Source organism: Aedes albopictus, chromosome 2 (assembly GCF_035046485.1).
Source record: "Aedes albopictus strain Foshan chromosome 2, AalbF5, whole genome shotgun sequence".
NCBI classification, from domain to species: Eukaryota; Metazoa; Arthropoda; class Insecta; order Diptera; family Culicidae; genus Aedes; species Aedes albopictus.
The window spans coordinates 452494784-452511754 of record NC_085137.1 but is presented as its reverse complement, the minus strand read 5'-3'; the positions used below and the strand labels follow the sequence as shown (position 1 = coordinate 452511754).

The 16971-nt window shown below is 34.4% G+C and overlaps 2 protein-coding genes across 4 annotated transcripts in view; both read left to right on the top strand.

Moving 5' to 3' along the window:
• The window catches only part of LOC134288597 (uncharacterized), a 385031-nt gene that overhangs the window by 53451 nt on the left and 314609 nt on the right, over nt 1-16971 (top strand). The gene's annotated exons all lie outside the window — the stretch shown is intronic.
• The window catches only part of LOC115255807 (prisilkin-39), a 216563-nt gene that overhangs the window by 467 nt on the left and 199125 nt on the right, over nt 1-16971 (top strand). The window contains exon 2 of one of the 3 annotated variants that reach the window (XM_029853983.2): nt 10742-10883. In XM_029853983.2, the coding sequence (XP_029709843.2) occupies nt 10854-10883 (30 nt within the window). In that variant the 5' untranslated portion in view covers nt 10742-10853. Of the gene's footprint in view, nt 1-7837; nt 10884-16971 lie in introns of those variants that run through there. The other 2 variants (XM_029853987.2, XM_062853893.1) reach the window with 2 other exon arrangements.

Sequence of the window (16971 nt, the reverse complement as noted above, 5' to 3'; positions counted from 1 at the left end):
AATTCGGACAATTCAGGGTGCTGATGAATAGCCACCAATTAAGCAAAAATAGTGACCCGGGTGATCAAGTTGGTGGTGGTGTTAACAAAAGAGTTGAACCTTGAAAAAGTGACACGAAAATAGTGGAACAAAACCCGGGGTTGCGTGGAGTGACAATAGCGTAAAAATTGTGAATATTTAGCTATGCTGAACGAGCCAATCTAGAACAGCGGCGGACAGGCGGCGCCCAGCTACAAAGTTGGGTCATTTATGTAACCCCTTTGGAGGAGGTGGCGCATGGTGTTAATTCTGTTTTTCCTCTTGTATGCCTATCGAGATTTTTAGCTGTCTTACACTCAGAGAATTTGGTTTGAGAAGCTCATGGATAGACCGTATTTTAAAATGTTTAATGAAAGTGTGGCAAACTGATAGACTCGAAGGTGAAATGTAGTGAGTAGTGAGGAAAATGAGTGGTCACAAAATCAACAAACTATTCAGTGTACCAAATATTTTTTGTAGTCAAATAAACTAGGAAAGGTTTTAAATAACCACCATAAAGCTAAAATAAAAGATATTAGGTTTTATGACGGTTCTAAAAACCTCTACAAGACTAATTGGTTATCAAAATGTTACATAATGCTATAAGTGCTTCAGTTCTTTTTATTTCATGCAATATTTTACTAAACCAAATTAAATGCATTTGATATTTTTTTTAATTTGATGGCGCCCTCATAACAAGCAATTCGTTATTTTAATTTTGGGCATTAATGGTTTTATTTAAAAAATAACCGCTGTGACTTTTTCCTATTTTTAAGGCTTCATACTTGTGAGATAAAAGCTCCTTCGTGAAATTGGGAATGAATGGATATAAGAAAATGTTATGATGTTTTTTTTAACGTGGCTTCGAAAAATTCTATTTTGTTTTTCCTTTTTGATCCACCTTATGTTCTGTGCCCATGCAATTTTCTTCCTAAGATATCAAGAAGTTCCTCCAGCAATTCCCTCTGAGCTTTTTCAAGGATTCTTAAAAAAATTATTAATAAAATTTCGGAAATTGTTTTTAGGGATTGTTTCAAAATTTAACCAGAAATTAATTAGATTCCTTCTCAATTTTTTAAAAGGATTACTTTGGAAAACCGTCCTTGGACTTTTTCAGAAATACCTAAGTCAATTCCTCTAAACATTTTCCAAAGATTCCTTCAGAAATTTTTCCAGAGATGTTTTGAAGGAAAGTGTTCCAGATTTTTTTTTTAGAAAACATTACATATATTTCTTCACGTATTCCTCTAGAGATTTCTGCAGAAATTCCCCCAGTGATTGCTTCTGAAAATTTCACGATTGTTTTCTAATACTACCAGGGATTCCTTCAGAAATTTATTCAACAACTTCATTAGAAAATCTTCTTATGCAGCCATTCCATAGAAAAACGATATAGTGCAACCCCGATTGTCGTGAAACTTGGTTGGTTCGTAGTTATTCGAAAATAATTAGACCAGTATTTTTTTATTTCGTCATTGGGGTGACCAATTTTCAGATAAGGAGGTCCTAAAATCAAGGTTTTTAAAAACTAAAAATTTTCAAAAAAAAAAACATAACTTTTGAACCAGTTGACCGACTTTAAACTTCTTTCACTTGTTTGATTGCTATTGAATCGTAGTTTTAACCAAAAAAAAAATACGATGAAGAGGCCAAATTGTGTTTAGATGCAAAAAATGTGCAATTATCTTGTACCGACTTCTCGAACCCTCTAAGGAGAATACCCTCTTTGAATGCGTGTTATCAGTTTCGTAGCTTTTAATTCCGCCCTTATTGCTTATCCTTCGACAGATACGCGTGGATAACTGACACTGAGGAAGATTACAAGTGGTAGTCGAAATACGCGTATCTGTCAAAGGATAAGCAATTAGGGCAGAATTAAATGGTACGAAACTGATTACACTCATTCGAAGATGTGCAATTATGTGTGTTTTTTTCACGTTTTCATGGTCTCGGGACCAAAGGGGTACCCTGGTTTTATATTTTTATCAGAAAATTAAGGAAATTTGGTGTAACATATCAAAAAATCAGTGATGTATGTGCTTTAGTTTTGAGATATGATTTTGTGAATATAGAGAGTCATATATTTTAATACTAGCTGCTCTAAAATTGCATGATATTGTATTATCTCATAAAACTTTCTTTTGTATTGCTTTTTTGAGTGATTCCTGATGTGCTTGGTATCCATAATTTTATAAGGATTAGTCTCTTATTTTCAAAAAATCATATCTCAAAAACTAAAAAACAGACATCTCTGATTGTTTCGCGAATACCGCCATGTTTTTTTTTCATCCCTTCGAACCGTTAGAAATTCTCTATTTATTCATTCCGGAACTTATTCTGAAGTTTTGTAAGGATTTTTACAAAATTCCATTGAAAGTTGCTCCAGAAAATGTGTTTAGGAAACTATACAGAGGTTAACCTAAGTTCTTCTTCAAATATTCATTCCAAGTTATAATAGGCATGCTGAATGCTGCCGAAAAATTCCTTTCGGCATGCCGTACGCCATAAATTAACAAAACAATTTAGGATTAATCATTATTTGCAGGATTTCTTTGAATGATTGTGGCAAGAATTCCTTCAAAGATTCCTTCAAGAATTACTTTTGAATGCATTCATCTTCATGTTTTCATTGTAAATTTCTCCAGGGGTTCTTCCAGAGATTATTGCAGGAATTCCTCCAGGATTTTGCCTTATGTCTTCTTAGGGATTTTGTCACGTTTTTTTTTTCAAAAGATTCCTCTTGAACGTTGCATGATTTTTTTTTTAGAAATTTCTCCTTGGATTCCTTCAGGTTGTCTTTAGAAAATTTCTTCACGGATTGCTACGGAAGTTCGAGATTGTATTTTTTATATGATATTTGATCTGTACTTCTTATAATATTTCAAAAGGAATTGCTGTAGCACTTTTTCTGCGGAATTTCTCCGGAAATTCTTCTGAAAGTTTCTCAAGAAATTTTTCAGTAAATTCTTTCAGAAATCATTTAGTGTTTTCTACATATTTCAGACATTTTCTCAGCAGCTCTTTCAGAAATTATTGTTTAAATTTCTCTAGAGGTACCTTTAGATATTTCTCCATATAATCAGAGATTCTCTCAGGCATTTATATGGAAACGCCTCTACTTAAGAAAATTTTTCTGGAACTTTCTCCAGGATTGCCTAAGATTTATAAAGACCATTCTTCAGATTTATCAGATTTTTTTCCGGTGATGCTTCAGGAACTTCTCCAAAGATGATGCCAGTAATTTCTGCAAAAGGCACTCTGTTTATGGTCATTTTTCAAAGAATTTTGCAATCAATTTTTCCATGTAGAGATATCTCTAAGAAGTTTTCCAAGGATTCCTTCAGCCAGGATCCCTCAGAAAATCGTTGTTGATTAATCCAGGAATTCCATGACAAATAACTTCGGAAATTGTTTCAAGAATTTTGATCAGGAATTCCCTTATAAAATGTTAAAGAATTTCCTTGAGAATTTCTAAGAGTATCATCAAATGTTTTTTAAAGGAGTACCTTAAGACAATCCTCCAGGAATCTCTTTAAAAATTCCTTCATAGATTCTTTCAAGAATTCTTCAAATAATTTTCAAGAAAATTTTCTGGATTTTTTTCTGAAAAAAAAAATCCTGGAGTAATATTTCAAACAATTCCAGCAAGAATCTCTATAGAATATATTTCTGATGGAACCACAGTTTGAATTCCTAAAAAGTCTTGTACAAATTTCTGCTGGAGGTTTTCAAGGAATTCTTGAAGACACCATTGGAAGATTTTTGACGTTGTTTCAAAAAAAACTCCATGAACAAACTGTAGAAGAAATCCTTTGCTGATTTTTTTGAAGAAATCCCAGAAATTCTAGAGAAGTCTCTGGAGATATTTTTGATGAAATCTTTGAAGAAATTTCAGAAGGGATCCAAACAGTGACTTCTGAAAGTATTTCTGATGGAATTTCTGAAGAAAACTTCAGTAGAATCCCTGTGGAATCTCAGAAAGTACACTTCCATGAATCTCTAGAGGGAGATCTGAAGAAATACTAGGGAAATTTTTGAAGGAGTCCATGAAGCAATTTCTAATGAACCTCTTAGATAAATAGATGTAAAAATTACTCAGGAAATTCTTTGTAGAAAAAATGACAAATTTCATGGAAAATTCTTGGAGAAATATTTAATAAACATTTTTGGAGGATTTTCTGGAAGTTTTTCTGCAGTAATTTGTGGACGAATCCCCGAAGAAATAATAGATAAGCTTCTGTAAAGATCTCTGGAAAATACTCTCGCAATATTTCTAAATGAATTTCTGTAGAATTTCCTGGGAAATATTCATGAATGAATTCCTTAAAGAAACCATGTGAAAAATCGTAGAATTATCCTTAGAGGAAATGCCGGATAAATTTCTAGCAGAATACATAGAGCAATATGTGGAGGAAATCCTGAAGGAAACGCTGTATGAATTCCTGTACATAACCATAGAGGAATTCTTGCCCAAATCACTGAAAGTAATTGTACAAGAATCTCTGGAGGGATTCCTTGATGATTTTCTGGGATAATCACTGAATACATTCCTTGACACATACCTGTGGGAATTTTCCGTGGAATCCCTAGATCCATTCCTGTACTTTCAAAGATTTTCTGAAGAAACCACTCGAAGAAATGAAACAATTTTAAAAGGAATTTCTGAAGTAATCCATGGTAGGGCTTTCATCCGTTCTGAGTAGGAAGGACACGTCCTGATTAGTCTGAATGAGTCGAAATATTTTGGCCAAAACTGCTTTACAAATCTGGTGAGTTTTACTCATTTTTCAGAAAATACATAAACATTTCCGAATCAGCAAAAGAATTTCCAAAGTAATTCCTATCGAAGTTTCTACCTTGAACGATAAAACTTCTGTAGACATTCCTGAGAAAAAAAATATAAACAATTTATGAAAAAAAATCTGAACAAATCACCGGACGTGTTTCTGAAGGAAACTTTCGCAGATTTTCAGACCGTATTCCAGGGAGATTTTTTAAAGGAACATATGGATCAATTTTGGAATGAATCTGAATTTCTCAAATAATAATTGGAAGAATTTCATAGAGAATTTCTGATGGAATTTCCAGGGAAATCTCCAAAAAGTTAATTCGAGAGTTTGCGGAGTGAACTTTTAAGAATTCTGAAGAAGACTGGAAGACTTTCCAAAGAAATCTTTGAAGAAATTTTTGGAGCAATTCTTAAAATTTGATTGCATTTCTGAAGAAATCTGAGGTTACTTTCCTTAAAGAAGTCTCGTACTGATATCTGAAAACCTTTCTGAAAAAAAAACCCATGGCAGCTTTTCTCGAGGAATTTTTGAAGAAACTTCTGGGGGTCTTCTAGAAGAAATTCTGAACCAAATTCGGAAGGAATTTCTGAATCAATCAAGGTGTTTTTAAAGAACTTCCAAAAATAATCCTTGGAAGACTCTCTGAAAGCAATTGCTGGGTGATTTTATAAAGAAGTCCATGGCGCAATTTAGGAATCCAAGGAAGGTTTTATGAAGGAGTTCTTAAATTGATTTCTGGGATAATCTTTTAAATACTGTGTAAAAAAATAAAAATTCAAGTAACGGGATTTTTTTTTATTATCGTTCAAATTGGTACGAAGATTCTCAGAATTTAATGATTTTTTTTTCACAGGTAGGGTTCACATATATATGAACAAAAACTAAATTGGATAAAATCAGGGTTTCCGGAAAACTCTAGTGGGAAACAAACATTTTGCACATGCACCACCTACTTTGAAAAATCATAACTCAAGAACGAAGCATCGTAGCTCATTTTTTTGTGAAATAATATGCAAGTTTTCTCATCAATTGAAAAAAAAAAATACAAAATGAAAATTGTTTTCCGCAAAGTTTTCCACAGTTGAGGAAAATCGGTTGGAAAAGTCGGAAAAGCCGATTAGAAAGTCCGGAAAAATAAAAAAAAAATGGAAGGAAATTACATAAGGTATATTCTGTGAAATTTTCAAGATGTGGTTTTTCTCCATTCCTGAGTTATGACCAATTTTGTGGAAATTGTCCAGATTACTTCAGAACGAAGCATCGTAGACAAAATGTTTTTATGAAACCGTAAGCACATTTTCCCAGCTATAAAAAAATAAAAAAATACAAACTGAAAATTGTTTGCCACAAAATTTTGCACTGTTGAAGAAATCGATTGGAAAAATTGGGATAACTATTTAGGAAATTTTTGGAAGTAAATTTTATAAGTTGTGTATTCTGTAAAATTTTCAAGATGTGTTTTTTTTCGTCCCTGAGTAATGATCATTTAAGTGCATATTAATAATCAAGATTGTCGAAAATCAACCAACATCTGGACAATTTCCACAAAATTGGTCATTACTTAGGAACGAAAAAAAAAACACATCTTGAAAGTTTTACAGAATATTGCTTATGAAATTTCCTTCCGAATAATTTTTTTTGTGATTTTTTTCGGACTTCCTTAATGTTTTTCCGACTTTTCCAACCGATTTTCCTCAACAGTAGAAATTTTGTGGAAAACCATTCTCATTTTGATTTTTTTGGATTGCTGAGAAAATTTGCTTACGATTACACATAAAACATTGTGTCTACGACGCTTTGTTCTTAAGTTTTGATTTTTCATAACTTTTCATATTTTTATAGTTATAAGCCATTTTCTTATGTAGCACATCTAGACAATCTCCATAAATTTGGTCATAACTCAGGAACGGGGAAAAACCACATCTTGAAAATTTCACAGAATATAGCTTGTGTAAATTCATTCCAAAAAAAATTTTTTTTTGAAAATATGTCCGGACTTCCTTAATAGTTTTTCCGACTTTTCCAACCGATTTTCCTAAACAGTGGAAAATTTTGTGGAAAACAATTTTCATTTTGTATATTTTTTTTTGAATTTCTGAGAAAATTTGCTTATGATTTCACAAAAAAAATGTGTCCACGATGCTTCGTTCTTGAGTTATGATTTTTCAAAGTAGGTGGTGTCTGTAGAAAATGTTTGTTTTTCTCTGGAATTTTCCGGAAAATTAGGCGACCCTGATTATTTTCAATTTAGTTTTTGTTCATATAGGGTAAGTGTTCCAATTATGGATATAGTACCAATTATTCGACATAGTAGATTTTCACCCTCTAACGATGTAAATCAACAAGAAAAAAAAATTGTGAACAACAGATTACGTTCACAAAAAAAGGCGGTTGCACTTATTTAAACTCCACATTTTGCTCAAATTATGGTAGAAATAAATCATTCTTCTCAAATTTTCAGCTTCCTTGCACCTTTTATCGCTATAGTGTACCAGTTATGGCTAATCCCATAAGGAATGCATGCAAGTAGTTCGAAAAGGAAACGATGTTAAAAAATGTAACTTGGCGCCCGAGCCTTCCAAATAAACGAATAAGTAAAAAAAAAAATGTTACCATAACTGGTACAGGGTTCCTATCAGTGACACACGCTGTAACAAATACTAAAAGTAAAAAGAAAATCGTGTTAAGTACTGTTCCTTTGAATTCCACTAAGAATTTGCATCCTTTGACAGATACGTATTTCGACCTCAACTGTAAGGTCGTCTTCAGTGTCTTGTACTTGACTCGACTAAAGAGATCCATCGCATTCTACACGTTTTATACATCTTAGGTGAGAATAATAGGTAACTTAATCAGGGGAGTTTTTTTTTCCCGAGCATGCAAAAACTTATATCTATTTATTTATTTATTTATTTATTTATTTTTAACTTTTAATTTTGTAAGAGGGGAAAAGCCCCTTTGAGTGATTTCCAAAAAAAAAAAAAAAAAAAAAAAAAAAAAAAAAAAAAAAAAAAAAAAAAAAACTTATATCTATATTAACCTACAGATATTTCCCTAACAAGTCCAGGTTAATCATCATACTAAAAGTAGTTTTGGCTCCGTTTTCTATATTTTTCCTGTTAAGTATGGAAACTAAGCTATCTTTTAACATGTTGATGACATTCGTTGGTCTTCTCGTTATTTTTGTACAAATAGTTCTCCTTAGATAGTGCCATAATTGGTACAGGCACACTATATGTGAACCCTACCTGAGAAGAAAAATTCATGAAATTCTAAGAACCTTCGTACCAATTTGTACGATAATAAAAAAAATCCCCAGAAGAGTCATGGCAGAGCAGGTTTTTGTTGCGCCGAAGTCACTGTGACTTATTGCTAACAAATTAGTATTTACTTGTTAGAAGTAAGTCACAGTGCCTTCTGTGCAATCAAAACCTTCGCTGCCGTAACTCTTCTGTGACAAGTGCATTACTTGGGAAGGAAACTATGAATTTCTTAAAGTAATCCCTGGAAGAATTCTAGAAAAAAATCTCAAAGAAGCTTGAGAATGTATTTCTGGCAAAATTTCTTTAAAATCCCCTGAAAGATTTTCTGACGGAATTTTTAAAAGAATGCCTGATGAAGTTTGTATAAGAAATTTTTGAGGAATTTCTGAGGTTATCCATTGATAATTTTTGAATATAAATCCTTCGATGAGTTTTTGAAGAAATCTCTCAAGGATTTTTGAAGCAGTCCATGGAAGAGTTTCTGAAGAAATTCATGGAAAATTTTTAAAAATAATCTTTAGATAAATTTTGTAGGAATATCTGGTAAAATATCAGCAATTCCCCATAGGAAACTGAAGCTCTGACTCATGGAGAAAATTTCCGAGTGAATCTCGGAAACATTTTTTTAGAGATCTCTCTGAGGCATTTCTGGGAAAATTTGTGGGGTATTCCTTGAATATATTTAGAAAGAAATCCCGGGATGGATTTCCGAAAGAATTCCGGAAATATTTATTTAATTTCGAAAGATTTCTGTCGGACTTTTCAGAGGAAGTCCCATTATCATAGTGTTCTGTGGCACCCGCGGGGTACCACAAAATTGGAAAACAGTTAAAGGTATTTTTTCTTATATTTAGGAGGAGAAATCTCCAATACATTTAAAAGCAAAAACAATTCTTACATTGTTACATTGAAAATGCATTAACATTTCATTTCTACGAATATCGTTGTTAGCAAAAAAATAAAAATTGATATGTAGCTTGAAATGAGCTCACCAATTGATATGCACTATCGATCGTTCCATCACAGGCAGTAAGAGAAGTAAATCTTGTCATCACCTACTGTTTGGAACGAAGCACAATCCGAATTTTTTTCCTTTATCTTGGGGATTTTTTTTTTATTACCGCACGGGTTTGGGCCGAAGGGTCTCAGATTTTCATGAAGTTTTTTCACCAGGCAGGGCTCATGGATATATGAACAAAAAAATTGCCTGTTTTCCCGGAAAACTCAGGTGGAAATTTTTTGTTTTCCCCTTACACTACTTACTTTGAAAAATCATAACGCAATAACGAAGCATCGTAGAAACAATTTTTTTAGAAAATGGAAGCAAATTTTCTCAGGAATCAAAAAAATATATGAACTGGAAAAAGCTTTCCACAAAATTTTCCACTGTTGAGAAAATTCGTAAAGAAAAGCCGAGAAAAGTATGCCCGAACTCGTGGAAAATTTTTGAAAAAATATTTTTGAGAAGGTTATTTTATAAGCTTTAATCGCTGAAATTTTTGTAATGCACTTTTTTCGTTTTTGAGTTATGGCCAATTTTGTTAAAAAATGTCCAAATGTGCCATAAAACCCTTTTCTACCCCTTTTTTACCTTCTCAAAAATATTTTTTTAGAAAATTTTCCACCTTTTCGGACATAGTTTTTTCCGGCTTTTCAATATGAATTTACTCAACGGTGGAAAATTTTGTGGAAAACGTTTTTCACCATATTTTTTTGAATTCCTGAAAAAATTTGCTTTCATTTTCATTAAAAGTATTTGTTTCTACGATGCTTCGGTCTTGAGTTATGATTTTTCAAAGTAAGTAGTGTCAAAGGGAAACAAAGAAATTCCACCTGAGTTTTCCGGGAAAATAGGCGACCCTGAATTTTTCTCAATTTTTTTTGTTCATAAATATATCCATGAGCCCTGCCTGTGGAAAAAAAAATCATGAAAATCTGAGACCCTTCGGCCCAATTTGTACGATAATAAAAAAAAGCTCTCTTTCCACACGATAAACTACACACACGCGAGAATTAATTAAAAAAAAAAATGGCAACTGTGTGGATCTGAAGTATTGAATTCAAAGGTAGCCTCAAAATAGCTTTCCTCAGCCTGTATGTATTTATTGGAAACTTTTCAAAATATTAGTGTGGCCAGTGCTCAAACTTGCTTGGGACTATATTTTGTAAGTAATCATAGTTAATATTGTTCCTCACGTTAATGTAGAATAAATAACGCACAGTTTCAAATTGATTTGTTTTTATAACCCGGTGTGTGTGCGAGTATTCGTTTACTTTTATTAAATGTGTGATAATTTTTATTCCTAACCATTTAGTCTAATGGTCATTTTTAGAGATCAATAATATGTTTAAAGTTCGATTCAAAGCCGTATCCATATTTCATAAGGTCGAAATCCATGAATTTTCATCAAACCATTTATCTGGGTGTTCAGTTATTCCGGCAGCATTAGTTAATTGGCAGTTTATGGAAATCTTCTAGCAGCATGTTTCGGCTTTTTCACATTTAATTACAATTAAGAAGCACCGCACCACCACACCGGACGGACCAAGGGGGAGGGAAGTTCTTGACAGTGCAGTGGCACCACGTTCGTGTTGTCGAGCGAGAGGTACCTATGTTTTACGTGGAAATTAGCGTTTAAGTTTGCGTCGATCTCGTTTGGTTCCCATCAGCACAAGAAGAAACCGAAATAAAAAAAAAGTGAACGATAACCGAAAAGTAGTGCGCCGGGCGTAGGTGTATTACAGTCAGTGTGAAAAAGTTTTTGGAAGCCGGCCCAGTAGAATGGCGTCCGATGGTGCAGTTTTTCGAAAGGTGAGTGATATGCTATTTCGATTGTGTTTGGGTTTGGAACTGCGAAGTGTGGGAACTTTGACCCTGGTGGCCGGTGCGCGGTGGGCTGATGATTCGGAAGAGTCACGGTAATAAACCCGATGATGATGGGGGTTGTAAAATGGTCAGGTCGCGTGTTGAAGTGTGCCTATTTGCAAAACGAGTGATTTTAGGTTGCGATTTTGTTGCGGCTGTTGCTGCGCGGTGATGCAAATGTAATGAGTTGAAGATGAGATCTAATCTGCCAAGTGGGAATTCGCAAATGACTTTTTGTAGTCGATGAACTGAGCTGATTTTAGAACTGTTCGAGGTGGTTATGAAATTATAATGACTTTGTTATAGTGCACGAGCCACGGGAAGACATTCATCTCTGTGAGGAACTTAGCAGTTTTGTTTGATGAACCTTATAAGTCCTGGGAGCAAATCTGGTGTGATGGTTAAAGAAAAAGTCTCGGATGGAATACCTTGGTGAATCATTGAACTTTATTTACCCGTCCGTATCGTGATTGATGATACATATTTTTTTTTTAAATCCTAATGTTCAAACACCATCAACAGAACAATTGTTCCCCCACTGCGTCTGTATCCATTCCTTCATGTCCACCATGGCAAAGTGTGCCCATTCGCAATCCCAGGGATTGCCGGCAAAGTAGAATGTCTTCAAACTGCCAGCAATGGTCTCGAAACCCTCAACGGTACGCAGCTGATTGTGTTCTATGCAGAAAGTCTTAATTTTTGGAAAATTCCAGTTGCTCGCATCGAGATGTTGCAGCAGGTTTCGATCCAGGTCCAGGACTATCAGTCGAGGTAGTTTGATCGCGATCCACGAATCCAGGTGCAAAATGCGATTATTGGCGAGGCTAATGTGGGTCAAATGTTCAAGCGATGAGTTCTCATCTGTGAGCAAGGGAATCGAACATTCGCTGATCGTGATACTTTTGAGTCTTTTCAGCGTGTTGAAGGCGCTTAAATTCAATGATTCCAGTTTATTACTCATCCACGTTATTGCTGTTAATTTGGTCAATTTGTCAATGTTGATAGGAATATCTCTTATCGAAGTTTTTCTGACAAAGATATTGTCAATGATGACTGCATCTTCCTGATCCCAGTTGACGATTATGAGCTCAGAAACGTTACTAGTTGATATACAGAACTTGTGTATCGATGGCATCAAGAAAACACGATAAGCAGAACAATCGGTCATGTCGAATGATTCAACTCGGTGATCAAGCAGCTGGTAGGTTTCCCAGGTTGGGTTCCAGATGGTCACATTGAACAAATCGAATTGCACTTTGTGAGTGTAGTTGAAAGGCACCTCCAGAGGTGTAGAACCATTCATGGAGATGTCTTGAATAAGAATCCTAAACTTGTCGTTCGTCGATGCCGAGTGTAGATAAAGCAGAAACATACACCTAGAATTGAATAAAAGTAGTTTAGAAAATATACACAGGCCATTGAGAAAATTTATTGGACATCAGCTGTAATACCATCGTGGCGCAATCACACTGACAAGCGCATGTCAGGATTGAAGAGAAAATGTTGGAATGCGATTTGCTAGTCAGACAAATTGCTTTTAAATGACGCCATTAGATAATTTTGCTCCAATTACTGTTGCAGAAATATCACATCAGTGGAATGAGTAGGAAATAATCTATTCACTCTACGTGGGATCATCTGCCAGGCAGGAAGATATGTTCATGAAAATAAAACGAGAAAAAAAAATCCTGGGACACACCGAAAATTAAACATGGACACCCTCAATACAGTCATTGCATTGAAAACCGATACAGCGAATCTCCGAATGTCGTAACATTTACTTGGGTTTGTAGTTCATTGAAAATAATCAAAAATATTTGATGATGATGAACCTGGGCGTGTTAGTGGAATACCTGTAAGTACAAAGAAAATCGGGTTAAGAACTGTTCCTTTTAATTCCACTAAGAATTTGCATCCTTTGACAGATACGTATTTCTACCTCAACTGTAAGGTCGAAATACGTATCTGTCAAAGGATGAAAATTCTTAGTGCAATTGAAAGGAACAGTACTTAATCTGATTTTCTTTTTATTTACTCTCAAAAATATTTTTTTTTATTTCGTCATCAAGATTACCAGTTTTAGGTGCCGGCCAGAGTGGACGCGTCACGCGGCGCGACGCGGAAATTTGCACGCAGAGGAATAACAATCAATAATAAGGAGCTGTCAAATCGTATGGGAAAACCGCGTCGGATATGGTGATCAAAAATGCAAAGTTTTTCCAAACAAAACATTAAAAAAATCTTTTCTTTTGAACCAGTCGGTTGATTTCAAATTGCCTATTTTGTAAGGTATTGACATAACATATAAAAAATCGGAGATATACAGTATATCAAACAATTGTCCGTACAGTAATTTTTTGGTCAAAATATTTTTTTATTAAAATGTTTATAACTTTTTTATACGTCAATCAAAAACACTGTAATTTTGACCAATTATAACCCATATATTAAAGCTTCGTTGGTAAAATTTTGAGCGAGATTGTACAAGTTTTCTGAAAGTTATAGAACTTTTATTAAAACTAAAAAAATTTTTGAACACATTTTAAAACATTATATCTCAATATGTACTTGATGAAACTTTTTCATTTTTTTTTTGTGTTACAGCTTATACCTAGGGCTTTCATATGCAGCTTCGTTTGAGGTTTTATATTTACTACAAAAAATATGAAAAATCTGTATATGTTCAGAGTGGCATTTGGAAATTAATCATATTTTGATCAATAAAAGTGTCAAGTGTTTTCAACTTTTTTATACTCTCTTAATGTAATATTTTTATACAGGACCTACTAAACTACATATAAGGAGAAGGTCCTATGGATTTGTCGTTAATGCATTTTTCGGATTAATGCACTTTTATTGGTGGAAAACGTTTGGCAGATTATACAGTCGACTCTCTACATGTCGATGTTCTACATTTCGATATCTTTCCCTATCTCGATAGTTTGGTCGGTCCCTTCAATCTGCATACATTTTACCTTTCTACATGTCGATATCTCCCTAATGCACATGGAGGGTTAAGATAGCATTTAAGACTAAATCTTACAGAGTGTCTAAATGTATTTTAGTTTTCTGGCAGAACTCGTCAAAAAGAGTTTGCTGTCATACAAATGTCCAGGGAATTTTCATTACGTTTGAATCGGTGTTCTTAAAAAAGTTCATAGCAAATTGGATATATTAGGTAGATTTTTAAAAATGGATTTCAGAGCCTAATTCGGAAAATTCAGAGATGTGTCTAGCAATTCATCGACGATTTTTTCCCAAGCTTTGGGCCAAACTACTGTTGTACCAGAAGAAAAATTATTGGCATTTGAAGGCTTACCATTTTTTTTCGTAGATTAGTTTCTGTTCTCAACATATAATTATTACTCAACAGATTTTGAAAAAAAATCTTCATTGTTTCATTATTTCCACAGTTTTTTTTTTCAGAAATTCACAATTTGTAAAAGAATTCGCGATCAAATCATCAGCACAGTTTATACAAAGAAGGCTAGAAGAAACTCCAAAGAACACTTGCAAAGGATAAATATTTACCCATCTCGATAGAATATCTAGAAAAAATGATGAGCAATTCAAAAAATGTCTCCTGTAGAAGATTCCTGAGGCAGCCCATTTTATTTTTTTTCCAAACTTCTCTTCTGAATTCCAAGACAATCCATACCTCGGCATGTACAAGTTTTCGTTCAAGTCGCTGTTCCTCCGATTGACAGTGATCCTCTTCCGTGAATCTTCAGTGAATCCGGGGGAATCTTTAAACGAAAAAAAAAGAAAAACTACAAGAGCCAGATATCAACATACATCAAGATACCTATCATTCTCTGAGAAAAAGAGAAAAACTAAAGAACAACCAGTTTTTTTTTACAGATTTTTAACAAAAAAAACTTCCAGGTGTTGTATGAATTGTAATACTTACAGTAACCGCTGAAATAGTACCTTAGTGAGCAAAAAAAAAACTGTACACCAAAACCTCCACATAGTTAATGAATGATTCACAAATGGAATTTTCTCTTCAATTTATTCATTATAAAAGGAAAGAAACTTGAGGAAGGTGTGGCGCTAAAATACTTTTAAAGAGGTGCTTCATAGAGCCTTTGAAATGTTCCAGTGGGTGATCCAAGAGAAGTATGTCTAATCTCATATCAAAATAAGGGTTTGGTAATTAAACACTCGTATATTAGACCTCCCTGAAGAAGGCCCAAACCAACAGTTGAAACGTCGGATGAAATAGTATCACCCCGCTTATAATTTCATCCTGACCGTAAAGCCAACCGAAGAGGGATAAATTTGTCAATTAGTCAGTCGTTTCTACAATTCTACAAACTTCTACGACGGATTCCTGTTGCTGTTTCTATTGGGGTTTCTTCAGAAATTCTTGCTGGGTTTAGTCCAGGCAATCTTACTGGAATTCTTCTAGAAGTTTGTCCGGTGATTCCTCCAAGAACTCATCTTGATCTTCATCCATGAATTCCAGCTGGGAATCCTCATACAATTCCTGCTGTGGATCTTCTAGCAATTCCTGCTAGGACTTCTCCAGAAATTCTTACTGTAATACCCTCAGGAGTGGTTTTAGGGATTACTCCAGGAATTCCTGCATGGATTAAACACGCAAATCTTTCTGCAATTCTTCCAAAAGATCATCCAGTGATTCCTCCAGGAATTCCGTTAGATATTTTATCCGCAGACTCCTCCAGATATTTCTACACCAATTCCTCCAGGAGTTTCTCTTGCCATTTCTCTAGAAATTACTTCTAGGGATTCCTCAAACAATTCCTGCTGTGGTTCTTCTAACAGTTTCTCTTGGGACTTCTCCAAAAATTATTATTGTAGCTCACTCATCTTGGACTTTCTTTGGGAATTCCAGCTGGGATTCCTCAAGCAATTTCTCTGCGGTTCTTCAAGCAGTTTCTCCTAGCACTCCTCTAGAAATTCTTACTATGGTAATTCTTACTGTGGTAGGAATTCTTCCAAGCAATTTACCTGGGGTTCCTCTAGACATTTATCCTGCGATCCGTTCAGTTCCTCTATGGATTTTTCCAGAATACCTCCATAAATTCTTCCATTGATTTGTCTATGTATTACTTCACGTATTCCTGATGAGGTGTCTCCTGCAGATTCCTGCAGAAATTCATCCTTGGATTTCTCTAGAAATTCCTTTTGTGATACTTCCTGGAATTCTTTTAGGGATTCCTATACAGTATTTCTATTGGGATTTTTTTATAATGGACGATGAAACATACTGCCTCAGAAAGTTCGAATATTTCACAGGACAGGATTTTAACACAACAAACTTACCATAAAGAAGATCCTGAATGTCTGAAACGAAATTTTAAAACCAAATACCCTGAAAGATAATAAGTATGGCAGGCAATATGTTCGTGAGAGCTAAAATTTCAGATTTTTGTAACAACATATACGTTGAGATTTTTCCGGAAGAATGCCGCCAAATGCGTCTCTTACGTTTTCTTGAAAAAAAAAAAACATGTGACCTTGTTCTGGTCAGATTTGGCCAGTTGCTATTACGTTAAAGATACAATCACTTGGTACCATCAAAACAACGTTGCTTATGTAACCAAGGTTTGTTAATCACCAAACCGTCCACAGCTCTTGCCAATTAAATCATACTGGTCTATTACTGGTCTATGATGAAGGAAGACCTCAAAAAGCAGTGTAGAGGTGTCAACAATTCAATAATTTCGTATTCAGTGACATATTGCTTAGAAGTAAATCGACAAGTTCACCGTGCAAAGTTTCAAGAAAGGTGTAAACAAGAAAGTGCGCGCAGCAGCTAATGGAATCAAATCCATATAAGTCTATATGCTGTGGTGTTGAGTATTACATTTGTCTATAATATGAATTAAAAAATATGGATCAAAAACATGCTGTTATTTTTCTAGAATAATTTTTCTGTGTCCGGATTTAGGTGTGAACGGCCTTTATTATTGATGAATAGAGATCCTGAGTTACAGTATGTGACTCCCCCATTCTGGCGAGACTAGCTTTATAAAGCCAACCACGTCCTTGGGAGATAAGATCCATA